The sequence below is a fragment of the Cheilinus undulatus genome, linkage group 16 (genome assembly GCF_018320785.1).
Source record: "Cheilinus undulatus linkage group 16, ASM1832078v1, whole genome shotgun sequence".
NCBI classification, from domain to species: Eukaryota; Metazoa; Chordata; class Actinopteri; order Labriformes; family Labridae; genus Cheilinus; species Cheilinus undulatus.
The window spans coordinates 19,499,229-19,527,207 of NC_054880.1; the positions used below are offsets into that span (position 1 = coordinate 19,499,229).

The window sequence follows — 27,979 nt, forward strand, 5'->3', positions numbered from 1 at the left end:
ATAGAGCTAATGAGACTACAGTCCACCAACAGAACACTGCCAAGTTGTCAGAACAATACTAGGGTTTCTCTACTTTGTCACCATCTCTGACATCCTGATTTAAAGGGGACATAATCTATGTTCCTATCCAAGCAGCCCATAGATCACCACTGTCGTACTTACATTCAACGTCAACCTCAGTTTTTCCCCTTCCTGACCTCATTTTTACTTCTCTGTTATTTTTTTCTTTTCCTTTCTTCTGCCTGTCAAGAGAACAATTTTGTCTTGATTAGAGCTAAATTTTAGATCTTTAGTTACCCTCAGTTTATATATGAGAATATGCGCATGACACATTTTGTGCAGTTTCCTGTGAAAACAACATTCCAGTCAAACATTCAGAGCAAGCCTACAAAATGGCGATGCTGTCTCAGTCCAGCATTTCAACATGTTACAAAATATAGTTGTTTTCTTTAGTCTCCCATAATAACAATTTAATCTAAATGTTCTTAGAATGTCTTGCAGGAAAACCAGTGTTTTTATCTAAAAAACCAACATTATTGAGTCAAGATACCAGAAAACAAGCATAAATGTGATTTAATGTACTTTGTTTTTTCAACATTTATCAGATTGGGTATCTCAACATAACCTTTAGGCAATTTCATTTTGGAACTTGTACAGCCATGCCAGGACCTGAACAAAAGCTGGGACATAAGAAAATAGAGAACATGAAAAGGAGGTGCATACAACCAACAAGAGCTTAACAATCTGTTTTCAGTCTGCTTCAAAGCTGGTCTGAATAAGGCTTTGTAGCCAGGACGTTGCTGATTCATGCCTACAATTATATCTTATAAATGAGTCAATGAGCGGCGCAGTATTTTCTGTGGACAGGCCTGCCCTGGCACATAGTCTCCAAATTAATGCACTTCATGAGTCAGCATTGACTTTTTCTCAAAGTTTGAGGAAACAACCTGAAATTGTTCCTGAGATTTCGTGTTAACAAGCAAGGAATGAGCATAAGGCCTGATTTCCTCACTTTGACTTCCAAAATTGAGTCAGTTCATTCTTAAGTCAGAGGACTTCAGTGAAAAGTATGGAGAAAATCCCTCAAGGCACTCTTGAGATTTGACATCCTCAAGCAAGGGATGAACATGACCCAGTGACCTTAACCTTGGACTGCCATAATCTAACAAGCTTTGACTGGAGTCAGAGTGGCAAGTTTGAAGAAAATACCTCAAAGCATTTTAGCATTCATAAGCAAGGGATGAACATGAGACCCAATGACATAGACCTTTGACTTCAGAAATCTCACATTGCTAAAGTTAATTGTGCTACTCTGGCTCTCAAAGTTAAAAAAAGCAAGAGATGAACGTAAGCCCCAATGTTGACCTTTGGCTGCCAAAATCTAACCAGCTTTACTTTGTGTCAGAGAGAACATGTGAGAAGCCAATAGTGCATCAATTTATGTTCCTTTAGGGCATCTGTACTTAGGGCTATTGTAGTTGTGACACTAAATAACACAAGATTAAGTAAAGACTGAACAAATTTTAAAAACTTGCTGAAAAATCTCTTTTTTTTCAGCATTCATCACCTCAAGTCTTCTCAGAATTATCTCTTGGCCATAAAAGGTTTCTGATTGGACTAGACCACCAAACCGTAAAGTAGTTGGAAGATCTTTCTTTAACAGAAACACAGACTAATGTCTTATGACCTTTAAAGGCAAAAGAGCTCTTCTTTATGTTGAATGAAATATTACTCAGATTTAATCTCACCTTACTTGTGATTAAGTTTTTTTTTAACTTAATATAATTATTTTTTGCTGCCAAAGAGAACAAAGGTTCTCAAAGCTTGCAGCAAACAGTTATGTTAGTTGAAACAACATACAAGACTGGCCTGAATGTCATCGCTGGTTTAAGAGTAATGAAACTAAACCTGAGGGAAGCTCTCCTTCATAAATAAAACCCCAAACTCTTCTTGGCACCAACCGGTGTGAGTGTCCTCTCCGAAGGTCAAGGAGAAACCGGTGATACCTGCCTCGGATGACACTGACAAAGTGAGGAAGGTAAAGGAGAGGGCGTAATAAAAGTCGAGACAGACAGAGGGATGGTGTCAGTTGCTCTTTTTATCTGTCGCATTAAGAGTCCTTGTCTCTTTTAGAGCTGCGTTTAGCTCTGATCTACACATTGCAAAGGCATGGGTGCTCCTTAAGATATTTGTCCTCAACATGATCCTCAGCTTAAAACCTTATCTCCTCACCTTCTCACTCTCTCTTGCCTGGCACAATAATTGATCCCCTTTTAGTGAAATTAAACTCTAACCAACCGAACAAACTACCAAACTGCTGAAACCACAATCAAAGTCTTCATTTAAAGATTCATTATGCACAAAAATGCCCTCATTCAGTCATGCCAGGATGTGTGAAGAGGCTTCTTCCTCTGAGACGATGAGACACTTTGATGCTTTGATCACTGACTTTCAGAGCGAACATCCCTGACAAAAAACACCCGCACATTTTGGTTGTTTATCATGTTGATTTATTAAGATCAGAGTGAAGTTCACAGAGGATCTCCAGCACTGAGATTCAGGACCTTTCATTTTAATCTGTTTTACAATGTTTGAACAGCAGGCCTCCACATATCAGGGATGAAAAATGCAAAGCAGGTGTGTCACCCCAAGTCTCTGCCAAGAACTACAACCTAACATCATTTAAATCTGTGGAGAGATGTGGGAATGGCAGACCTCCAGAAATGTATAAGATAACGTCTAATCGTAGTTTTGACATAATTTATTGTCAGCCTAAAGGCTAGCAGGCAGTGTTGCAACAACTCCCAGTATATCTCTTCTTTAAAAGTGCACAGGAAGCAAAATGCTCCATGATGGCAAAAATCCTAACCGCATTTATTTTGATTAATTTTGAGATCATGATTGTGAAGAGACAACTTTGTGTGTCAAATTGAAATGATGAAATAAATTTGTTTTGTTGGTTTGAGGCAGCATTTTGCATTGATCTAAGTGATTAATTAAAACCAAGGTAGTTCCATATAAGCAAGGTTAATCTTTTTTGTTAACCCCCAATGGCTGATTAATCTTTAGTACACATTGTGCTCTAAAGGAAGGGAGGATGCTCTCTATTTATTTTACATGCAGGGTGCTTTGTTTGGCCCACCTGCTAAGCGGACCCATGGAGGCCAGCTATGACTTTGTTAATCTTAAATGTAGGCAATTAAGTAATGTAAATTTAAATCCAAACATCCACAAATAAAGCCATTTTTATGATGGACATTACCCTCTTTTAAAAACAGTGAAAGTCTTTTCTTTTTAGATATAATGTCAAAATGTCAAGAGCTTCATTGTGGGCTGGCTACACATGACTTTATTTACTGAAGTAGGAAAACACTCAGATAATGTTCATGTGGTTACCCTTGCCTGAATAGCCAGACATGTACTAGTATTTGTTAGTGTATTGGAGAGGATGCTGAGCAATTAGACACATGTATTGATTTGATTGAATTAGACTAAGTCAGGGACTGCTTACTGGATCTTTCAGGGGCCCGGACATTTGGGCAGACCTACTGATTAAACAAGTGCAGGACAGCATGTGGCACAGATTATCTTATGTTCATGATCATGGACAGCCAAAATCAGAATTAAAACTGAAACTCAGTTCATCACCCAGCATTGACATAAACCGGCCAAATCAGGAAAGACAGTCCTGCTGCAGACCAGAGATCTCAGACACCTCCTCTTGCAGAGCACTACTGTGAGACACTGTTGCTGTCAGAGTGGCGTGGCATCATTTGCCAGTACAACGTTTTTCCAGTTTAAGATTTATTTTAATTCAATTTTATTCATAAACAAAGTCTGTTAGTTGCATTTATGAAATAACTGCATTGCAAACTTAACCGACTAAGCAGTATTTCATAAATTAAACAGAAAAAAAGGTCAGCTATGGGCAAACATAGGCTAGCATGACAGCAAGTTCTTCTTACAACGGAGTTTACGCTCTACTAACATTTAAGATGTTGCAACAGCAGAGATAGTTTAAAAGCAGGCTTCAATTATAACTTAAATCTTACAACTACTAAATACTAAATTACTTTTTCACACAGGGCCAGATAGGTTTGGATTTTTTCCCCTTTAAAAAATCATAATCATTCAGAACTCCATTTTTTATTTACTTGGGTTGTCTTTGTGAAATATAAAAATTGGTTTGATGATCCGAAACATTTAAGTGTGATAAATATGCAAAAAACTAAGGAATCAGAAAGGGGGCAAATATTTTTTCACGGCACTGTAGTGTAAATTATTTTTAGCTGTTAGCCATTTTAGAGACAGTTAGAGATGAAAGGCGGTACAGTAACAAACACGGTTAAAAAAATGCTTTCATTGATTGGTTGAATCAAGGGAAAATGTCATCTGTAACAATATTTTGGTTAATTTGGATGTAAAGCTCTGCTAGTTTAGATCAACCCTATGTCTCCATGGTGCAGCTGAACAGTGGCACAACTTAAGTTATAACTCAAGTAGTTTCAAAGTAGAGCTTAGTGTGACATCACACCATAACTTTAGACAGAACTTACTCATAGCTGGTGTAAAAGGCTGCAAAGGTCTAACCTTAATTACACCTTAGCTTCATTGGCTTTAGCTAAAGCTAACACAGCTACTATGTACTATCAACGCTTACATATGTTAGCTAGTTAGGTTAGCTTTGGCTATGTGAGCTTTAGCTACTTTAGTAACATAGATAAGTTATCTACAGTGTTTCAGCAACTCACCAAGCCACATAAGCTGCATTTGCTGTCAAAATGTTTTCACAGAGGACAAGTTTTTCTCCTGTAAGCGGACAGTTTACTTGGCCTCATTAAATGTTTTGTAATCGGGTTTTGCAGGTAAGGTTTTTAACTTTTAACTTTTGGTATCCTATCCGTTGCCTTAACTTTACCCTAACCTAACTGGAAGTTTCCAATTTAAATTTTGAATGGTTTGTTGTTGTTGTTGTTGTTGTTGTTTGTTTTTCTTTTGAAGGTTTTAGCAAGTATTTCCCTTCTCAGTGATACAGTGCCTCGCGGAAATAGTCTACGAGAGGGGGCATCCGAGAGCTTCGCTATGCAGCCAGAGTGATCTCAAATTAGGCCCACTAAAACCCTCACACAACCATAACATGAGTCACAAAGTATTTATCTCCCTATTTTTATTACATAACAGAGGACTTCAATAAAAAACTTACTTTTCAGTCACTAACATTTCTTCCAAAGGGTTTGCAAAGTACAATTAACAAGCCATAACCTTTGGTGCCATTTTGATTGGGAATCTGGAAAGTCACCTATATTTACTTTTCAAATATTCACCTCTTTAAATGTGCCTCAAACTGTTAACATTTCCATCTTGGAGGGCACCATTAAAATTCTTATTACTGGGGAGCAGCTGTTGTAGTAGAATGTTTAACTGAATGTCACCGGTCAATTCAACACCAGTTTAACCATGACACCACATCAGACAAGTTGATGATTCAAAAGATGACATGTGAGTTCAATCTTTTGACTGTGATTATTTGGTTTTGGGATTTTAAAACATGCTATTTAGTATTTCAAGATTATCTAAAGTTCAAATTAGTTACTGTTTTTATTATTGTAAACGACCTCTGCCGTGTTTCCATAGACTGCCAGGAGGCCGTATACCATTGTTGAGGAAGTACTGACATAAAGTATTATATTTTTGGGTTACATTTAATATACTTAAGATAAAGTGAATAAAATACAGCCATTTCTTTTCTGTTTCTGCCCTTTAGCACCAAGGAAACAATATACTCTAGGGGAGAAGAGCATTAATTTTTTAGCAACAAGGGGTCTAAATGAACATTAACACATTTAAATTCAATTATTTGAACTTCTCTTTTCCTTGTTTGTTTTGTCTGAGTACTTGCCTTTTTCTCTTACATTTGAACCTGTGAATAAAAACATATTTAAGCCATGTTTTACAATGTTTTCTTAGCAGGGACACCAATAATCTGCTGGTTTATTTTACAGATATTAGTCAAAATTACAGAAAACTCCACATGAACCTAAGTCTCAGTTTGGGTCCTAAAATCTTGTAAATCCAAGTGTCTTGGAGCACATTGCATCAGCATGAATCACCCACTCTTCACAGTGCAGATAATTGAGTAGAAACAACTCCCTCATTCACAGTACAACAGAGGAAATCCTCAGGGGACAGCGGTTACACACAACTCACAAGTTTAAGAGCATAAATTAGAAAAATGCTGCGAGCACAGAGATAAAATGAAGGGTTTTGTTCATATTTGATCAGAGGAATGATATCCGCTGTGGTTAGGTTAATTAACTTTGAAGGAAGAAGAAAATTCTTTTGACTTTGACTTGTTGGTGTAGTGTACCGGCACATCCACCAGGGGGAGGAAGAGAGCTGTAAGAGTTTCAAAAGGACTTCCTGCTTCAGTTTCACTTAGTTACAACAACTAAAAAATAACATGCAGCTTCTGACTGAGGCACATTGGATAATTAAAACATCACATCTGGGTACAAGTCAGACTGAATCATTAATAGCTCTCCTCGGCTGTGCTGTGCCTCTCCCCCTTGTTCACATGCAAAACAGCAGCTTAGATGATTTGCATCAGCTGCACATCAAAGGGAAATAAAGACAGAACAAGAAGGCATCTAGGGTTTTTAAACTCAGAGCGAGCTGCAAACTGATGATCAAATAAAGATCATAAAAATAACACATATATAGGGTCACACAGCCAAGTTAAACAGGAAGCAGAAGCACACATTGATGAGAGGTGAGGTTACTATTGGAACATTTTGTCCATATTGGCCTTGGAGATGTGTCCAATTGTATACCTAAGCTTGGCTGGGGTGAATTCAGTGTACGCGAGGCACTGGGTGCAGCAGGGTCATGTGTTCTGCGCCGTTGAAAGGCAGGCGCTGGGTGCAGTAGTGGTGCACCACCTCTGGGATGCTGGGGAACACACAGCTGCTCTGGTCCAGGGTGTAGCCATTCTCTTTGGTCTGAGCGACGATGATGTGAACGCAGCCTTGGCTCGTCCTGAGACACAGGGAGGAGGGATGGGAATTAACAAACAATAGGAAAGTTGTTACAGGAATCACATTGGTTTTATATGTTTTTCTAGACCACAGATATAGATTCAACAATTTGTTTTTAAATCAAAATACAAAGATAACCTCAGTAAATACAAAATGCAGTTTTTGAATTATGATGCCATTTATTATGAGAAAAAGACATCCAAACCTACGTGGCCCTGTGTGGAAAAGTTGTTGACCCCTAAACCTAATAACTAATTGGCAAATATAAATGAGCCTTTGTACTCTCTTTGGTCAGCAGTGGTTTTGGGCCTCAGAACTCTCTCATGGATACAATTTTTCCTAGTCTCTTTCTCATTGTTGAATTATGAACACTGACCCTAACTGAGGCCTGCAGGTCTTTACGAGGCTTTTCTGGGATTTTGTGACCTCCTGGATGAGTTCACCAGTATTACAAGATTTCTTCATTTGTGGATAATGGCTCTCACTGTGGATTACTGGAGAACCAGAGCCTTGGAAATGGCTTTGTAACCCTTTCCAGACCTGTAGATGTCAATGAATTTGTTTCTCAACTTCTCTTAAATTTCTTTAGATGCTGGTATGACTACTTGCTTTTTGAGATCTTTTAGCCTACTTCCCTTATGAGCCTATTTCTCTGATTTAACAATTTAACTCAACTTTCCATAATGTGGTTGATCAATCAAATAAATTAAATTATTATTTAAAAACTGCATTTTGTATTTACTCAGGTTATCTTTGTCTAATTTAAAAATTTGTTGGATGATGTGAAACGTTTAAATGTAACAAATATGCAAAAAATTAGAAATCAGAAAGGGGGCTGATCATGGCACTGTACATCTAGATCTAGACAGTATCAATTTGTCAAGAATGCTTTAGCGGACTTTCTTCAGACTTTCCACAAATGTTCACATGGAGTCAAGTATAGACTAAATACATTTTGAAGTTCATAGGTCGATGTTAAATGTCACAGAGAGGGAGAGAATTTCTTTCACATTTTCTCATATCACCACATTGAGTCAGAGATTAACCTACTTTTGTAGGTCAAAGGTCAATGAAAGGTCTTGTAAAGTCTCTATGAATTGCATTCCTATTGAAACCACCCCAACCCTTATTCTTTGTACACTGTAATTTAATTTTTATACCTCATGGGGGCATAAAACCACCAAGTAGTAGCTCTAGTCAGTGATATTTTAGGATGTATTAAGTCCAAACAGACCTTCCAAAAATGAGGTCTTGTGGTTTAAGTGGTTTCCTACAACAGCCACACGCAGCAGGCTTCACTAGACTTATCAAACAGGAGGAAACTAATGGCTTTGAGAGACTGTTTAAAGCAGTGGATTACTGTATTTTGTGCCTAAGTGTCAGAAACAGGACTGTTAGAGTGAAATGACTAAAAGCATTTTATCTATCTGCTGCAATTGAAAAACATGACAGAATTAATATTTTGTAACTTTTGCTATTTAAAAATAAGGCTATAGTGTTAGAATAATGTTAAAATTACAAGCATTTAGTCAATTCAATTGAAAGCTCAAGGATAAAGTTGATCTTTCAGTTTTAGCAGTTGATATAAGATACTAAAGATCAGATGAGGGATAGTTTTCAATGTTGCTAATTTGAAATTAAGGTTGAAATATGATTAAGTTTAAGTTTAACACTGTTTTTTCCCCTTTAAATTGATTTTTTAACAAATCCAAAGTTTCTGTTCGAAAAAAGTGTTGTTTTTTTTAAAATATACTTTTAGAATTAAGAGTTACAACTGGGTATGATACTCTGGATATTTTTGTGCAATACAGTTTGTAATTCCAGGTTATGTTTTATCCCTTAAGACACAACTAACAGCACTTTCAGGTTACACTCACTTGAGGGCGATGGAGTACTTGCTGTGGTCCGACTCGCTGTTCCTGACCAGGAAGCTGGCCTCTTTGCAGGACTGCAGCTGAAACTCCGCCTCTTGCCGAGTCACGCAGCCATGGTACCAGCTGAGACAGAGGAGGGATTATTTTTCATCTGTTATCGATCAAGTCTAGAGCCTCTTTTCATATAAAACCCCTTGGAAGTGAGCAATATTCTTACGTAACGTTAAAATTTATAGCTATTCAACTGTTGGGGTTTATTAAGGAACAGGAAATATTCTGACACATTTATTCCCTCTGAAACAGTTTAAGTAGACATCTACAGGGAAATCCCTTCATTTAACCCCCTTTTTGCCCATTTCTTCCTCCTCACCTCTGTTTTTCCAGGGGCAGGGAGGGGTCAACACAGCGGGCCTCTGTTTCAGGTGTGGAGGTTGGCAGCAGGGTTGGAGGGGAGGATCGTAGGATCTTCTGAGTCCAGCTTTTCTGCCTCAGATGCTGGTTCTGCTGCTGCTGTGGCTGGGCTGGTGGATGTTGGGGCTTCCTGCTGAGTGTGGGGTGAGGTGTGTCATCTTTAGCTGGGCTGTCAAACTGTGCTAAGGGAAGAAGAACGACAAGAGAGGATATGTAGTTATGCAAAGAAAAGACAGTCTCTAAGCCCAAGTTTGAACCGGGTGCAGAAGCCTCCAGTAAGTCTAAAATAAGAAGACAGGGGGTTTGATGATTCATGCACGATGTTTTCAGTATGCTGTTGGTCTATGCAGCGTATAAAATATACATGCAAAAGCAGGCCTGAGTTGTTTTCGAAACAAATATGCTTCATATTGATCCAAGGCAGAGAAGAGGCAGGGTTAGAAGTATGTTATATAACAGTGGTTAATAGTTTAGCCAAACTAGGACAGCCTTAAGTAAGTGATATATTTCTATTTATTTGAGCTCCTTTATGAATTTTAAATCACAGGAAATTCAGTTGTGGTGTTTAAAGAAGCTATACCTTACTCACTTCAACTTTATACAAAGAAATTGTGTCATTTTAGGTTTCACTGTGTAATGGTATCTGTGACATACCTGACAGCGTTCGAACAATCTGCTCCTTCTTCCACTCCCAAGGAAGCTCGTATTCAGCTGGTGGTCGAGGATCCAGTTCAGGTCGTGTTGCTGCCATCATGTCACCGCTCCCCTCATACGGGACATCGTATATCTGTAGCGGGGGAGCCTGACCCTCCTCCATGGTTCCCTCATTAGCCTCCATCAACACGCACACCTTCAACAGGTCCTTTGACCCCCGACGTCTGATCTCTAAGGGAGATTATAAAAAAGCAACTAAAGACTGGGACTGGGACTTGGACTGTATTGCAGTCTATTAGAAACTCAACTTCTGAGTTAATTTACTTCCACAGTAAACATTGTCCTGATAATTTTATGGTCTAACTAACCTTAAATGTAGAAAGATGCAGTTTTTTGTAAATAATGGTTAAGATTTTGACTAAAACTTTTTGTGATTTACATGTTATCATGACTTCTTGAATGAAGCCTTCACAGTGCATGGTGCTTTAAGACACTAAGAAGTCAACTACAGCATCAATTCTCTCACAAAGTATCTTTTTGTAACTGTTTTTGATAAGGCATTAAGAGCAGTAACATAAACAATATGGACAAAAGTATTTGGCCACACCTGTTAATTATTGAATTCAGGTGTTTCAATCAGACCCACTGCCACAGGTGTATAAGTCAAGCAGCTAGTCTCCATTTGCAAATATTGGTGACACAAAATGAGTCATTCTGAAAAGTTCAGTGACTTCAAGCATGGTACTGTGATGGATGCCACCTATGCAATAAGACAGTTTGTGTAATTTCATCCCTGCTGGATATTCCACAGTCAACTGTAAGTGATATTATAAGAAAGTGGATGCATTTAGGAACAACAGCAACTCAGCCATGAAGTGGAAGACCACATACAATCCCAGAGTGGGGTCAACGACTGCTAAGGGGCATGGTGCATGAAAGTTGCCAAAACTGCTGATTCCATAGCTGAAGAGTTCTGAACTTCCACTGGCATTAATGTAAACACAAAAACTGTGTGGTGGGAGCTGCATGGAATGGGTTTCCATGGCTGAGCAGCTGTATTCAACCCTCATATCACCAAGTCTAATACCAAGTGTCAGATGGAGTAGTATAAAATACACCCACATTTGGCTGTGGAGTGGTGGAAATATATTTTGTCCAGTAAGGAATCCTGCTTCTCTGTTTAGCAGTCAAATGGGCGAGTCAGGCATCCGGTGGATGGTGGGATACTGTTATCTTTCTTATCTGTGTTGTGCCAACTATAAAGATGTTTTCAGAGTTTGGCCAGGCCCCCCATCTCCAGTGAAGGCCAAGCTTGATGCTTCAACATACAAAGACCTTTTACACAATGCTGTGCTTCCATCTTTGTGGCAGCAGTTTGAGGAAGCCCTTTTTCTATTCCAACATGACTGTGCCCCAGTGCACAAAGCAAGGACTATAAAGACGTGGTTTAATGAGTTTGATGTGGAAGAACTTGGCTGGCCCTCACAGAGCCCTGAACTCAACCCCACTGAGCAACTTTGGGAGAAACTTTGAGATGGGTGAGCCTGGCCTTATAGCTGCAAAAGGGGGACAGCTCCATATTAAAGTACATGTGTTTGAAAACAATGTCATTACAGTCCCTGCTTGTGAAATGGTCAGGATGCCAAATACTTTAGTCTGTGTCGTGTATTTTCACAGTTAAAATGGATGCATACGCAAATGAGGCAGGAGATAACATTAGGCCTTGCCTTAGAGTTTGCTAAAGTAATTAGTTATAACAGTATATGTGCCTCCTTCTCATGCAACCTTAAGTAGAGGACACATCATTGTTAGACGTGAGACTTCTGGAAAAACGCTTCAACAGCTTACAATGCAGTGGGAGCAGAAGCTTAATAGCAGGGATAAAAAGTTAAGGTTTGCCCCGTAGAAGTGGGATGTAGTTGGTTTAGAGAAAGATCAGCTGTTTCAATACTGAGAGAGCGAGGAGTGCAGGGTCAGAGTTAGTGAATGACAGTAAAGGAGAAGAAGCAGTTAAATCCAGTCAGAGGATTTGGATGAAGAGGATAATATCAGTGAAGGTAGAAGTGGGAGGTAGAGAGACATCCAGATTTAGCAAGGTGTGTGCTTGCCCCAGGAGGGGCACTTAGCCCTGTCTCTTCTCCTCCTGTACTCAAGTGGTGGGTAGTACCCACATTTTCACTGCATAGAGCTCACATGAATGAAACTTAGCTCTGTTAAACATGGCAATGCTTTTGGGCTGGGATGGCCATGTGATAGGGCAGGTAAGATAAAGAACATCTAGTGTGGGTATGGAAGGTGGTGAGAGGCAGTATGGAGGATGTTTGCTCTTGGGCAGCAATTAAATCCATCGCTCAGCCATCCTGAGGTGTCATGGGACTAACTGGACAGAATAGTGTGATATTTGTCTGACTTTTCAAACGTGCACTGCTTCTTTACATCTCTAATTTCTGTCGTGTTGGCATATTGTCAATCAAAATGTTTCTTTAAAAGGATTTTTTGCTCTTCTGTTTACAGTTTACAGCTCTAACTTTATGTTAAATGCATTATTCCTGGACGGAAAGTAAAAAGTTCAATGTACCTACTAACACAAAATCATTAAATCTTGCTATTTGCAAACCTTTTATTCCCCCATTAAAAAGAGTCTCAAAAATGATGTCAGCCGCTTTATAAAGTGTTAATATGCTGCCCTACTCTCATATCCTTGCTCATTGAGTCAGGTTGACATCAGGCTCTTGCTCACTTCCTTGGAATGATTTAAGCCTCATAAACTGACTCAGTCACATCATCACATCCTCTGTAGACCTCTCTGAAGGAGGCCTGGAAGTAACACCAGGCACTGATTGAAGCCAAATCTGCTCGAGAGGGCTGCAATAAAACATGTTCACAGTCACAGCAAGCTATTGTGTAACCCTTTTGGTCGAAACAATGGAGTGATGGAAGGAAAGGTCATGAGAGCATGTGATTGGACGACAGACCACCAGTCTTCCTCGATGCTGGGAAGTTTTGATAAATGGCCAGACAGGTCCATATAGGGGGTTACACATGAGAGGAGGCAAAGGGGTGCAGTGAGGGCCAACTTCCTTTTTATTGAATAGTACCAGGAAACAGAGACAGGAAAGAGGAAGCAGGAGCAGGAAACTGCACCCATTGTCCCAACGCAACACGGTTGCTACGGCACAGGGCGCACTACGGGAGCTAGTTCACGATCCCACTGCTCAGGCAGCTTAACGGGAATTCTGTCTTTTTATGGGGTCAAACACAGGAGTATGGAATCAGTGATCAGCAGCTGCATTAAATATCTTTTTTTATTTATAGAATTTTATTTTATTGTGAGTCAGGGTCAAAATATTAGGATACATAGATCAATTAAAGATCATTCAATAAGTAAAAAACATTGTTCCATAAAAAAAGAAGAGAAAAAAAGGAAAATATTTCATGTGACAGACCCTATTTATATAATTCATTCAAAGTTATCATACAATTAAATTGAATCCATCTCACAGATAGCTTTTTATTATTTACCCACATAAACACAAGTAATCCATTATGCAACTGACTGACAACAACGCATAACAACAGACATACACACACACGCAACCAAACAGACACACACACACACATACATACACACACATACAGACATGGGACAATTAGGGGTTCTTTAAAAGTTTATGGAAGTTGGGTGGTTTTGCAGCTCTAGTTAGTCTACAGAGCGTTGTAAATTGTGCTCCATATACTGCTAAATTGTTTTTCTTTGTTGCTGTATTCCAACAATGTCCTTTCGATATTTAGGTAACAGTTCATTAACGCTTTCCGTTTTGTAGCGTAGGTGCTTCTTTGTTTTTCCAGTGTTGCAACCCAAGCTTTTTATAAACTAATGATGAAAATAAGATTTGCCATCCCATTGGATATTTTATTTTGCCACAATTTTGAAAGAGACAAATCACTGGGGTGAATTGAAACTTAAAATTACAGGTGTCTGAGATCCATATCATCCCAAGTTTCTCTTATTTTGAAACAATACCAAAAGGCATGTATAAGGGAGTCACTCTGCTTTTTCATTGCTTTGTTGCATTAAATATCAAAGCAATGAAAAAGCAGTGTGAATACCAGGGTTTTGAAAATAGAGAGGAAATAATACTGAATACATCAAACTGAAGAGGAGAAAATAATCAAACATAGTAAAATAACAGGAGAGCCAGTGGTGGGCTCACAATATTCAACCACAAATTCAAAGAGGGGAAAATTGGCTGGAAAATGTGTTCATTTTTTCTCTTATAAAGCTATTGTCCTGTACTTTGGTTTGCTGGAGGATGATTGAAAGCATTGGTATTCGTGTAAAATAATGTTAACTGCCCATTTTTAAAAAAATGAATGTAAATGGTTTAACCTGAGCTTTGTCATAAAACGATGGCTGTCTTTCTAGAAGCCTTTGTTATAGAATAGAGTTAAAAAACTGACTTTGTTGGAAATGAGCATAAAGCTGTCTTTTTTGTACCTCTGACAAAGCAGCAATTCCAGTGTTCATAAATAAAGTCAACGTGGAGATGCGGAAAACTGCAGTTCCTCATATGTCCACTTGGGGTTGCCTGCAAAAGCCCCAGATGTCCCATATACACCCATACTAAAATGCCTATCTTTACCAAAGAAATAAACATGTTTCCAGTCTGATTCAAATAACAAATTTTGTCTATGTAGCTCATGACTTGATTGGCGCACAATGTGTGGAGGGTGAATTTCTTTATAACTCATCTATTCTGATTATATTGAGGCTAAAAGTTTTACATTATTAGAGGCATGGCTGATCTGACTGCCAAGCCAGCTTGCTGTTTGTCAAGGCCAAAGGCCTGCATCAGCTCCATCTCCTCACCCATGTCTGGGCAGACAGAGGGTTAGTGTGAGACAGAATTTTCAGTCTGGAGAACCCGCCTGGTTAGACCTTTTGTATTTGTAGGCAGTGGTGGCAGAATGTTAGCAAGCTGTCTATTTTTTGTCACAATGCACAGAAAAACTGATGTGATATAATCCTGACATCTAGTACAAATTGATCTCTAGAAATGCAATGAGAGTTTGTAACAGTCTTACCCGTGATCATCTGCTGGGCATCATAAGGCTCCATGTAACCATCGTTCTCACCGACCCTCTCTGCCTCCCTTTGCTCTCTGGTCTTCTGAGCATCAAAGGGATCAGCATAATCTTCAAGGATGATCAGCTGGATCAAAGCATGCAGTGAAACAGAAAATAAGCACCTTTAAAATATGAAAAAAACGTAGTACAAGCCAGTGGCTCAGATAGCTACAAGACAGTCTGGCTGCAAATAGTAGCCCTCTCACTGACTGGTGTATTTCCTGTCAGAGCAGAAATACATGATAAAACATTCTAAATAAAATCAAATTAAACTGCCTGTTAGGTTAGGGTAAGGGTTAGGATACCAAAAGTTACAAGTCAATAATCTGACCTGCAAAACCTGATTACAAAATGTTTAATAAAGCCGATAAACAGTCCGCTTACAGGAAAAAAGCTCATCCTCCATGAAAACATTCTGACATGTAGATAAGGGCACTACACAGCTAACATAGCTCAAGCTAAAGCTCAAAAAGCCCATGGATATCTATACTAGCAAAGCTATGAAGCTAACATTAGCTATGTACCTCCCTTATCTACATAGCTTACAAAGCTTACATAGCTACATGAGCTTTGGTCACTTTTGCTAGAGCTCATGTTGCTAAAGCTTACCTAGCGCTATTGGCTTCTGTAGTAATGTTGACTAGGTAAACTAGAGTAGCTATGCTAGCTTTAGCTAAAACTAATAAAGCCCAAAGGAGCCACCGTTCCAAAACGTATCTACGTTCTGACTGAGACGCTGTCTCACATTAACAGAACCACAAGAGGGGGGCAACTGAGGGTTACAGTCTGCAGCCAGTCCTCTCTCCATCTAAAAGTAACCCCTACATTTACATGGTTACCATTCCCTCTTGCATTATGTTCAGGGTTAATAGCTCAGATGTGGTAATAATGAGGTCCTGCTGTGTTCCAGGTTATAACCCTTAAAACGTAGGTAATCCATCAATTGTAACTGCTTCCCCATTGATAAGCAATTTAAAGAAAATGGTAGCAAGAATCTGAGGATTTGTACAGCCATGGTTTAGGATAGAACAAAATGATATACCATACAAATTACATGCTAACGGATCATTTAAGCTGGTAACAGGCTGAATGCTAACGTTAGCTTTATACAAGTGGTTACACATGGCTAACTCCAAGCAACATTTGACAACATTTCCCCATACAACCAGAGAGTAATGTAAGCTACTCTGTAGGTTACTGTTGCACTTTGCTTATTTAAACCTTATTTTATCAAGTGAAATTGACTAGCTGTAGTTTTTTGCTAGAAATTTAACTTCTCAGATGATACCTGAGGAAGATGGCCCTAATTTCAATGAGTTAAATATTAGTAGCCATATGTTATCTTGCAAAAGGTCATTAACAAATAGTGCACAACATATTAAAATGATTAATCAAGACTAAGAATAGTTTTGTTTTCTTGATTACTGACCATCTGCCTATATTTTTGTAAATCCATAAAGTCCTAATAAGTAGATAGCTGTCTGTTTGGAGGGTTGAGGTCCACTTCAGTTCCATTTCTTTTACTATGTTGATCTTAAGTTAATTTGAGACAGCATTTTTAATATGGCTACCACTGAGGACTGGCTTTAAACGCCTCCATTGGTAACCAAATGGCAGATGTCACTCAGACTTTGTCCAAGTCTTTCTACAGTCTATGAGTGTTACAGAAAAAAAGGATGACAATAGAGCTGCAGCAAACTACACTTCAGGCTTCACTTAGTAGGTAGAATACCTGATTTTATGCATCACTTTAGTAGTAAAGGCCTTCCTCTTCTCTGTCAACAACCTCTCTTCTATTCCACCAATCATGCCCGACTCCTCTGTCATCTTATCAGTGCCGTATGGTTTGTTTATTTTACGAGCCACTAGCCAGGAGACAAGGGTAAAGGCTGTAAAATGAAGCTGTTCCTCTCTAATCACTTCCACTTGTGCTCCCTTACCAAAGAAATGTTGGCATTAGTTGGTGTTTGAATAGAGAAGAAGATGCTTGAAAAGCTGAACCCCAACTTAAGGTTAAGGATAGTGGATTAGTTCATACAAGTTAGGTGTAGCTTTTTATATGAAACTGAACTGATAAAGACTTTAGGAGGTAAAAGGATGAAGACACATTACACACAACACAATCAAAACCTTAAGGTGGCAGCAAACTTAAAAAAAAAAAAAACAGATCAAAAACGGGGATTGCCCAAATCCTGAAACATAAAACTCAGATTTTACTCTACATCTCTTTTATCTGTCACTTTTCTCACCATCTCTCTATTATCACTATCCCTGACTTCTAAATCTTCTACCCTTTTTTTCAAAGCTGAGCTGGAGGGGACTGGAGTTAGCACCCAGGTGTCGAGTAACACGATGCTTTTTATAACATGATAGCCTTCACCAGGAAGCCTGAATGTAGTGAAAAGGAGGGGTGAGAAAGGGGAATACTGAGCCAGATTACATACAGGAGAGGAAGGTGAAGCCTCATGTCTGATTGCAGCTTTCTATTCAAGGCAGAAAGGTGGGTGTGAGGACAACGGGTGGGAGGAAGAGAGAGAGATAGGAGGACAGACTGGGAGGAGCGGACACAATGGGAGTCATGGAGACAAAGAGGAGGGAGAAAATGAAACAATAATATCAATTTTCAGAGCTTGGACTGGGTCATGGCTTCTTCACAGTCAGCACTATTGATGACGCCGCATGTTATTTTTGCCTAGTCGTTGAACAACTGTAAGAATTAGAGGAAATGAGGTCAAATTTCTTCAATTTTACATCCTATACTGAACATTAGAGAGAGGTTAGCTTGAATAAAGTTAAAATATTGCACAGTTAAAAAAGTTGGTTTGATGCAAAATTAACAAAGTTGAAGTCACTATTCTAAAGCAGATGGATTCCTGCCATTTAATGATTGCATTATAATCAAATTGCAATAACAAGTAGTGGAATAAGTTTAAAGATATTTTACAAAGGTTAGAGAACTCATAAAACAATCCAAAAATACTTTGTTGGGGGCAGAGATGTCACACTTAAGTTTAAAAAATGAAATGATCAATAATATTATTATAGGATTAAGGTAATCATTATGCTGATGGCCTTTTTTAATAATAATTATAGTGTATTATTTAATTTTAAGTACTGATCCATTTATGTATTCACATAAGCCTCAATAAGCAGCTGTTAAGGAGGGATTCAATCTATTGCATTATACCTTGACCAGTGGCTTAAGGTGATGTTAATTACATTTGCACATCTTTATTTAAGTATCAGTGAACTCCAGCTGTCAAATAAAATGTAAAGTAGAGGTGGAAAATGCATGAATATTGTACTCAGGTAAAAGGAGAGTTACCCTGGTTAAATTTACTTAAGTAAAAGTACTGGTCTAAAAATTTACTCCAGTAAAAGTAAAAAGTATTTAATTCAAAATTTACTTAAGTACTGAGTAGCTTTTGATTAGTTATACAGTGAAATATATTTCCTTGTTGGCAAAAACATCAAGAGAATAGATCTGTAATCAGATAGTTCAGACAAAGTCACACCTCTATTATAAAGTCAAATACACAGCATACTTGACAGTGTTAATTAAAGTCATATATAGTTAACTTTAACACTTTTAAAGTGTCTATTGGTCCACACTACAGATAGTGAAACTGCACTTTTTAAGTGTTAAACATCTTACAATTTGACAGAGGGGGAGTAACTCTTGCAGCAAGGCAATGCATATTGGTGCACTATTAGGCTCACCTAAAGTCACAGATAGAAACTCTTAACTCAGTGGATAACTTCATTCATGGTGCAACTGTGTTTCACAAAAAAACAACAATCTATCAGAAACAGGAGCAAAAGAACTCCAGTAAGCATCACTTTACAGCAGGCAACATACACTAAACACATATAAAACACATCTAAAAACTCTGCCAGGGGGTATGATGGAAAACTCTGCCCACACATCCCCAGATTTGAAATTGCAGCATATGGAGTTTAGATTAACTGACTCTCTATAAAGTTGACCTAACACTGATGGATGAACACGGTCAATTAACTCCAACACTGAAGTGCAGTTCATTCAGAATGTAGTTGAAATGACACTTGGAGAGTTAAAATAAGCTCTGAAATGTTTAACACTGAGAATTCAATAGTCCAGTTTTTGCTGAGTACATCAGCTATTGTGAGATATGATGTGAATCATTATCTTGTGTTACGGTGCAGTCAACAGAGCTGGAAGAGGTACAAGAGCATTATACTCAAGTTAAAGTACAGTTGTGCTCAAAAAAGTACAAGTACCCAGAAAACTACTGAATTACAGTAATCTGAGTAAATGTAATTAGTTACTTTCCACACTGGGAGTGAAGTGCTAGGACATGTCAATATATATAAGGAGGCAAGTGTGACTCAAAGGTCATGTGAACACCTTTGAATTCTGAAGATTGATCCTTAACTTTGCATCATTTTGGAAATTTAACATGTCTTGTCAGTGCAACTTCTAGGTTTGAAACTAAAGTGGTAGGCTGGATGCCAGACAATTGTACAGAAGGTGTAAAGTACAACATTAATTTCTGTAGTAGCCTTTTTCAGTATAAATGCTCAAATTTGGACAAAATATCAAGCACTTAAGTGCTTTTTAAGACTGTTAATATGAATAAACTTACATCAGCTTCCTCGGCATGATGATTGGAAAAGTAAGAAAGTAAGTAAGAAAGTAAAACTATTATTTTAATACAAATGCCCAAGCTACGTAAGTCTTGAAAAACAAACAATATGATAAAACTTGGAGAATAAAAATAACAATTGCAAATAAGATAAGTAAGCTTTGAACAAATAACTACTTGGCATCCAACATGACGACTGACAAAAGAGGAAAATAAACTCATTCTCTGTGTCTCATTGTTAAAAGTGGATCCAGCTTTAGTTACTCACAGTTTCGGTCTTGCACTGCGCTGGTTTCTCAGCTTCAGGTACCACTTGGTTGGTGATGGTGCTGCTGTTAAAGTTGGGGCTTTTGTCCTGTTTGTCCACCCTGATTAGCCGGTTGATGTAAGCGTTAGCAGATGGAGAACTCTTCAGAGGTCGATGCTGCTGCTCCTCAAACACCGCCTCTGCTTTGGAGTTTTTACGACTCTTCCCAGACAGCAGGTTGTCCCAAACTTTCCCATCTTTCACAGGGCTCACACCGTTTCTTCCCAACTCTATCGCTGAGTTTTTTCGGTTTCTCCCGGACAGGAGAGAGCCGACTCCTCCACCACCTCCTCCTCCTGTGCTGTCAGAAGAGGAGTTCTTGCGATGGCCCGTTTTGGAGCCTGTTGTCTTGGTACCAATGCTAGCTACCAGCCCGGGTTTGTTTGCTCTTGGTTGTGAGCCTGATTCGGAGGCTGAGCGGATCCTGTCGGTACCATTCTTCAGGTTGATGGGGAACTCTTTGAACCACTTTGCCATTGTAACTCAGCTGGAAACCAATAAACTTCTCCGCCTGCCTCGACACCTTTTAGCGCCATGCACCAGCAGGGCCCTAGAGACGCACCTTTAGAAATCACAGCTTTTCTAACAAAAGACTTCCGCTGCTTTATTCTACCAACAGGATCTCCACACCTCACTTAAAGGCTTCAAAATGGCTCTTTTCTTTACAATATGTAAGTAAAAGCTTACAGCCTGCATGCCTTTCTGGCACAAGAAAAATGATACTTTATCCCATTTGTACCTTCTTACACCTGTCTCTCCTACTACTTAGAGGAAAAGTTTATTCCCTTTGAATGAACAGATGTCTCCGGAGTGGGAATACCCGAAAGAAGGGAAAGTTCTTCTTGCTTCTGATTTGTGGTCCCATTCCCAGAGTGGCTTATCTGGTCCTTTGCAGCCTGCTACTGTCGCAGTGAAGCTCCTGTCTGCGCCTGGAGTATAGAAGAGGGGGGGTTGTCTGTAGTGAAGAGGGGGCAGGCAGGACCTGGTGGGCGGCGATAAGCTTTTAATAGTAGACATAGAACAACTACTTTGGGAGTTAAATATAACGTGGATATACTCAGCCCCCCAAGAATGGCTCCCTTTATTTGAGATCATTATTGATCCTTGAAAATTAACAGACTCCTACCTCTGTTTTACCTGTAGTGTAAAATGAAATATTTTTGCGATAACCAGTTTCTAGTATCAGAAAAGTAAAAAGGCGTCTTTACTGGCATCACAATTACTGTTGATTAGCATATCTGGAGCAGTAGGCTACCACAAACATCTGCTCAGTATTTATTAATCTCCATTCATGTGAAAGTTTACTTAGATAGCGACTTAAATTGAAGTTGACAGTCATATTAATACTTTGATGTTGGACGTTAATTCAATATTAATCATAGTGTCACTTGATAATGTGCTTAATTGGCTGTCTAATTAATGTCCGGCCCTTCTTTAATTGCAAAGGCAAGAGTTGGAAAATGGTCCGTTCTGAGCTGCTCCACATATGCCAGTAAAAGGGTGACCACTGAATCTAAAAGTTCAAATAAATAGCGTAAACTTCTTTTGGCCAGGAAGATTTTGAAAAAATTTCTACAGTAAATGGATGTATCCTTAACATTACAAATTGAACTGAAATCATTCATTGATAAATGAATTTAGATATTCATGAGGTATACTTATCGGCACCCCCATTTTAACGGTGAGATGGAACCTTCCATGGTGCGCGATACTCCTGTTAGTCCCTCTTTGTCCGGTGGCGATAGAAGGCCATGATAATTATGGCAAAATTTGCGTTTTTGAATGAATTATAGTTGAATGGTGGATCAACAAGCATACACCGAGTGAGGACTGGTTTGCTGGCAATGACACACCAGAGATTTTCATTTTAAAGGACAGCAGAGCAAGCAACGGAGAAAGGGTACAGTTTGCTTCCAAGACAGTCTGCAAGATGGCTAGCTATCTTCAGTGGCATGCTAACGTTAGCTAGCCAGCTAATGATAGCATAGTAAACAACAATTTTCAAAACATGATCGATGGCTTCACCTCAACTGTGGTTAGCAACAACAAGTGCACATTTTCAGTAATGAATGTAGAAATATAAATCACAGTTTGGGTTAATTTTGTCGGTGTGGAGGCTACTGTGTGAAATCTCTACCCTGCTAGCAAGCCACATTGAGTAACGTGGCTAGCTAGTTAGCTGAGATAGTAACTAGCTTGCGTTAAGCTAGCTGGTTGGGTTCCTTGCTACACATCTGTAAGTGATCATTTTAGAGAGGGAGGTGGGGTACTCTGTAACTTACTTGTACTGGCAGTCACGCCAGGTAGCAAGCAACAACTTTCACACCGCTCGTAAAAACTGCCTTGCAGCAGGACTAACTGTGCGAAATAGCGTGAAACCAGCTCCGTTTTACCTGAAGCTTATTTGGTGACCATATCCCGGCGTGACAGACACCGTGGCGAAAGATTTGCAGCTGGAAAGGAGTTTCAGACCTGGGCCGGCTTTGTAATCAAAATAAGTTATCAATTCGTGCTAGTGATTGCTGTGATTATGATCATTTTAGCGATATTGAAATGATCTGAAGGCAGATTCCACCTACTCGGCTCATAGCCTTCAAGACGTCGTCATTTTTAACTTTTTTTTTCTTGCATATGAACGGTGATATGCCACTTCACCGACAGTCATATTAGCTAATGGCTGCCGAATCGGGGAGACTACTGGCGGGACAAGGAAAACGAAGCAAAGGTAGGACTTAATTTCACCCATCTCCCAATCAGATCGGAATCATCCATTACTGCGCTGCAATGGGCTGCACTGGTGCTGTTAGCAAATCCCTTCTCGCCTCCCCCATATGTAAACTTCACGACTGTCTCCGGTGGTGGCTGTTTCTTACAGAGTGGATCTGTGAGCGGGGTTCATGTCTATCTTGCTATCAATGTACCTTCAGCTCCGTTTCCTCGTTTTCATGTCTTCGTCTCTTCCTGTCTCCCTCATTGACCTTACCTTCTCTGCCTCTGTTTGCGGCCTCTCTCCCTCTCGCCTGGGTCATTTGGTCTGCCTGGGTCATTTGCGATTCAAGGCTTCATAACCTTGGTGATGATAACGCCTGGATGTTCAGCATCTTGTCCTCATGCCAGTCTATGTCCCATCATTGAATCCATCCCAACTGTTGGACTTGAGAAAGAGGCCCTAGGTCTAAAGCTGCTCCACTCTGTCACTAAGGGGTATTGGCCGATCCAAATGTGATGCTGCACCTTACTGGTGGTGGACTAATAGCATGAAGCATAGAGGCCTATTTTTGTTGTAGCTAATGTTACATTTTCCCCTATCAACCCCTTCCTCCCTATTTTACTTTTGCAGCATCACAGATGAAGAGCCCAGAGAAGAAGAAGGCCAGGAAATCCACCACTCAGGTTAATTTTCTGACTTCGTATTACTGTGTGACCACAGCATAAATGTTTGCTAAGTGTGCTCAAACCCACTAGAGCAGTGATTCTAAACTGCTTGGGCATCAGGACTAACCACCATCTCCTTAAGGGACAGCTTGACCCAATTTTTTTTTTAAATTTCCAACCACCGATATTCATTTAATGAAAAATGTTACAGTGTTGGCCAAAAAGGAACACAACATAACAGAATCAATAGAAATACAGGGCAAACAATCATGTTTCAAAAGGACATTATTACAGTAGGACATGCATGCAGGCATCTTATTTTACTCCATTTCTCTGAGATGGCATGGAAATTTGGTAATTTCTGTTCCTTTTATCTAAAGAAAAGGAAACAAATTACTAGTAATTCTGAGACACACTAAAATGTACTTGTTATCATAGGATAACCTAAAAGTACATGTATGAATTCACTGTCCACTTGAAGCTACTATGCATAGACTATTTGCCAGATTGTTTTCCAGGTGCATATCATAACCCATTGGAAATAGCTTTGTGACCTATATTTGGGTCCCGACTCACCAGTTGAGAACCACTGCGCTAGAGCGTCATTTTAAATAACCTATGTTTTGATGAAAGCAATATTTAAATAAACAATATTGTTTGTTTTCTTTCTCTTTTTTTAGGCGGCAGGGTTTTCTCACCTCACCGAGTTTGCACCCCCTCCAACCCCCATGGTGGACCACCTGGTTGCCTCCAACCCCTTTGACGATGACTTTGCTCCTCCAACCCGACCCAGTGGCGCAGGCGGACCAGGCAATGCTCCATTTCTCCCCAGCCCAGGTGCAGGTGGAGGAGGTGGTTATGGAGGTGGAGGTAGGATGGGTGGCGGCATGGGCTTCATGGGAGGCCCAGGTGGACCAGGCAGTGGCCAGCCAGGAAGGAGGCCTCCATTTGGCCCCCCATCCAACGCAGGACCACACCACCAGCTAGGCTTTGGAGGCATGCCTGGCTTCGGAGGAGGTGGTGGGGGAGGCAGTGGGGCCGGAGGAGGAGGAGGTGGGGGATTTCCTCCTGGCGGGCCTTCTCAGTTTAATATGCCTCCAAACTTCAGTCCACCCATGCACCCAGGTCCAGGATTCAACCCTATGTTGTCCCCAGGAGCTATGGGAGGTCCTGGAGGAGGGGGGCCACCCCACCCTCGCTTTGGCATGCCACCACAGCAGCAGCATGGACAGGGTGGACATCCATTTAACAGCCCACCATTGCCTGGTGGTGGAGGTCCAAGAGGGCCCCCACATGGCCCACTGCCTCCCATGGGAGGAGGTATGGGTCCTGGGATGAACATGATGGGGGGCATGGGGGGTGGCCCAGGAGGCAACATGGTGGGAGGATTACCAGGTATGCCCCCTCAAGGACAATTCCCTCCCTCACAGGATGGTCCTTACCCTGGCCCCAGCCCACCAGGGCCAGGCAGTGAGGATGGAAAGAACTTTGGTGGAGGAGGGGCACCACCTGGACCTCAGCAGCAGCAACAGCTTAACCTAAATCCCAACGGCCCCCCTCCTAATAATACAACTCCTGGTCCTCCTCCTAACTCTGGGCCCTCACAGCCAGGAGGAGGCTTCCCTGGCCACCCTGACGTCCAGCAGCCAAACGCAAACACACCCGGTCAGCCCCCCTCAGCGCCAACCCAGCCTAACCCCAACTCTTCTCCTACTGGTCCCTTGAATGGGTCAGGCCAGCCCCAGCATCCTCCACCCGGTCAGCTACAACCCCCAAACAATACAAACACCCCCAACTCGAACAACTCAAACCAGCAGCAGCAGCAGCAACAATCTACCCCACCTAACTCTGCTCCTGGCTCTACTCCTTACAATCAGCAGAATAACACTCCTGGTGCTGGTGGTCCCCTGCCAAACCCAGCCTCCAATTCAGGTCAGAACAACATGGCCAACAACAATGGCGGCAACACTCCTGGCAGCAACCCCAACCCCCCTTCCAACTCTACTTCCACCCCAAACACCCAGTCTCCTCTGCCCCCCGGCCCTGCTGCCCCTTCGACTGGGCCTGGTTCTGGCCCTGGAAAACTTGGTGGCCCCGGGATGGTGTTCCCTTGCGGCCTCTGCATGGCAGAGGTGCACGACGATCAGGACGCCATCCTATGCGAGGCATCGTGCCAACGCTGGTTCCACCGGGACTGCACAGGCCTCACTGAGCCAGCGTATGGGCTGCTTACTCGAGAGAGTGCCGCCGTATGGGCCTGTGACTTCTGCATCAAGACCAAGGACATTCAGGCCGTTTTTGTGCGCCAGGGGTTAGGCCAGCTGGTGGCAGCTAATGAGAGTTGAGGAGTGGACAACAAGGGAGCAACGTGGAGGTGTGAAGCAAAAGGACAAACAGAGACACTCTTTGCTCTGATGTAATTGAATGACCTGTGTCATGTCAGCTACTTGCCCAACTTTCTCTTGACTAGCCCTTTACTTGTTCACTACACCGAGATCCACACTCACTGATATTCATGCTGATACATAGCACTTTGAGTGGCTCGTGGCAAATGATTCATCCTATCCTTTCCCTAAAAGGATTCAAATCTTAAAGAATGTTAAACTACACAGTCCTTCAGACATCTAGCCTGCCAACCAGAAACGCACTGACACCAACACACTACCTCACACACTTTGTGACTGACTGGCACGGAGGCTCCCGCACTGACTTGACTGTGATTGGCTCTTCACATTCGTGCACCACATGCATGTGATGGTATTTAAAACATTCTTGGGCACACACACATTGGTAAAGCACACAATATTAAAATCTTCCCCAGCCATTTATTGCTACAGTGACTCAAAGCCACCAGTTTTATTCTCTATCTCACACCTTAAACAGAAATTATAAGAGAAACTAAATTTCAAAAAATATTGAAAGAGTGCCTAAAAGTCCAAGAGAAACTTTGGTTTTATTAATACATTTATCCCAAGCTTCATTTGCCATAAAATGCTCCATTGTTGCACCGCCCTCTCCTTAATTAACCTTTAAATTGAAGCAAATGTAAAACATATTTCAGAATGACATCATAAGCACACTTAAAGATCTTTGAGGGAGGAAATATTTAAAGTTCTTTTGCCAAGTCTCAAAAAATGGACATAAACACTCCAACACTGTACTTCTTCAATCTGTCATTTTGTAAACAGTGATGTTGAATCCAAAGGAGACCCAGGCTTAGATTTTATTCTCACCTTGCAAAAAGAAGAGTTCAACTCCTTATAAGTTGTGGACATGCCACAGAGTTGACCAATGAACAAAATACGAAGTTGAATTTGTGTGTCTTGGTTGTGTACAGTATGACGTTTTGGTTTTTATACAGTATATTTGAGTCAACCATTTCTTTCTATCTCTTTCTGCAGTCCACATGAATTGTGAAATCAGTGCTTTCAGATGGTGTTGGCATAGCAAGTAGTAACATCATGTCATATCAGATGTGCATAGTCCTTTTTTTAAAACAAAAGAAAACAAAAAAAAAGAGGGGAGGGGAGGGTTGCATGTGAATCAATGCAGTAACTGTCTGATCTGTTTGTTTATATTCTGGTCTCTGCGCTGTAAGAGGCCGTGAAGTAGACCAAATAACTTAAGAGCGAAAAATACCCTTTTTCACATTTCTGTCATGGTATAAGGTGTTTAAAACTATCCTTCATTCTCTCTTTCTTATGTCTTTACTCAATGTCCAGGTTGCCTTTCTTTCCTTGCTCTCTCTGCTGTTTCTTTTTCTTCTTTTTTTTTTTTTTTTTTTTTAATTTTGTACTGGTATTTGTGCTGTGCTCTTGCTCTGCTCTGGCGCCTCCTGGTGGATCCTGGAAGAACCAGTGAGTCCCACACCAGGTGGGGAAGGGAAAGGTACTGATCTCTGAAGTAAAGAAAGATTTTTTTGTACTTGTCCATGTCTGTGGTTTTTTGCATTTTTTAAAATTTGTTTGCTAATTGTATTAAAATTAGGGTTGAAAAACCTGATTAAAAAGATGTAAATGTAATTTTATTGTCCTAATACTCAGAGTCATGATACAGCATACCAAATTTTCTAATTGTTTAATGATCGGTCTGTTAAACAGAAACTTTTGCTTTCTTTAGTTTATGATGGAATTAATTTGAGCAGGATTGGAGAATTCACTGAGGGTGTTTTTTAATATTTAATGTAGGGATGAACAGTTGTCCCTGTGGTGTTTCTTCATCTTTTTATTTACTAGAAAGTCTATAAATTCTTAATTATATTTCCCAAAGAGCAAATGGCAAATCACACAATTTGGTGATTGCTTTTAAACAATAGAGGCTTTGCTCAAGTGGTACATTTGAAATGAATTCTGATTAATCACAAATTATAATGGTACAGTAAAAGCAGCAAACCTGCATGAATAATTAAGCTCTCAGTGATAAATTGGTGAAAATTTAATCAGGTTTGAATAAGTCTGTCCTTTAAGGAAATTTATCTAGGGGAAAAACTGCTGTAAAAGAACAGAGCTTAAATGTTTTTCACTGGAATATAAATTAATTATGGCTTTCCAAACAATGTCTAACATTTCCTGG

At 40.2% G+C, this 27,979-nt stretch overlaps 2 protein-coding genes across 3 annotated transcripts; one reads left to right on the forward strand and one right to left on the reverse strand.

Annotated features, from left to right (window-relative positions):
* Positions 1 to 2,372: 2,372 nt before the first annotated feature.
* LOC121524477 (SH2 domain-containing adapter protein E-like) lies at positions 2,373 to 20,933 on the reverse strand. The gene is made up of 6 exons (XM_041809893.1): positions 19,994 to 20,933; positions 15,059 to 15,185; positions 9,974 to 10,204; positions 9,279 to 9,501; positions 8,912 to 9,031; positions 2,373 to 7,035 (listed from the first exon to the last, which is right to left on the reverse strand). Exons 1-6 carry the CDS (start codon positions 20,507 to 20,509, stop codon positions 6,852 to 6,854), a joined length of 1,401 nt encoding a protein of 466 aa, XP_041665827.1. The 5' UTR covers positions 20,510 to 20,933; the 3' UTR covers positions 2,373 to 6,851.
* An 808-nt stretch (positions 20,934 to 21,741) lies between these two features.
* pygo2 (pygopus homolog 2 (Drosophila)) lies at positions 21,742 to 27,509 on the forward strand. Of its 2 annotated transcripts, none has more exons than XM_041809610.1 (3): positions 21,742 to 22,757; positions 23,373 to 23,425; positions 24,088 to 27,509. In XM_041809610.1, exons 1-3 carry the CDS (start codon positions 22,706 to 22,708, stop codon positions 25,750 to 25,752), a joined length of 1,770 nt encoding a protein of 589 aa, XP_041665544.1. In that variant the 5' UTR covers positions 21,742 to 22,705; the 3' UTR covers positions 25,753 to 27,509. The 2 variants fall into 2 exon arrangements, with proteins under 2 accessions (XP_041665544.1, XP_041665545.1); XM_041809611.1 differs by having other exon boundaries at positions 21,742 to 21,932.
* The last annotated feature ends 470 nt before the right edge of the window (positions 27,510 to 27,979 follow it).

Bases quoted from the DNA above. Each gene is read 5' to 3' on its own strand.
- pygo2 (XM_041809610.1), top strand. From the start codon at position 22,706: ATGGCTGCCGAATCGGGGAGACTACTGGCGGGACAAGGAAAACGAAGC. The intron at 22,758-23,372 runs GTAGGACTTAAT...TTACTTTTGCAG, and splicing joins ACAAGGAAAACGAAGCAAAG to CATCACAGATGAAGAGCCCA. The intron at 23,426-24,087 runs GTTAATTTTCTG...CTCTTTTTTTAG, and splicing joins CCAGGAAATCCACCACTCAG to GCGGCAGGGTTTTCTCACCT.
- LOC121524477 (XM_041809893.1), bottom strand. From the start codon at position 20,509: ATGGCAAAGTGGTTCAAAGAGTTCCCCATCAACCTGAAGAATGGTACC. The intron at 15,186-19,993 runs GTGAGTAACTAA...GCTTTGATCCAG, and splicing joins CGCAGTGCAAGACCGAAACT to CTGATCATCCTTGAAGATTA. The intron at 10,205-15,058 runs GTAAGACTGTTA...AATCTCCCTTAG, and splicing joins TGCCCAGCAGATGATCACGG to AGATCAGACGTCGGGGGTCA.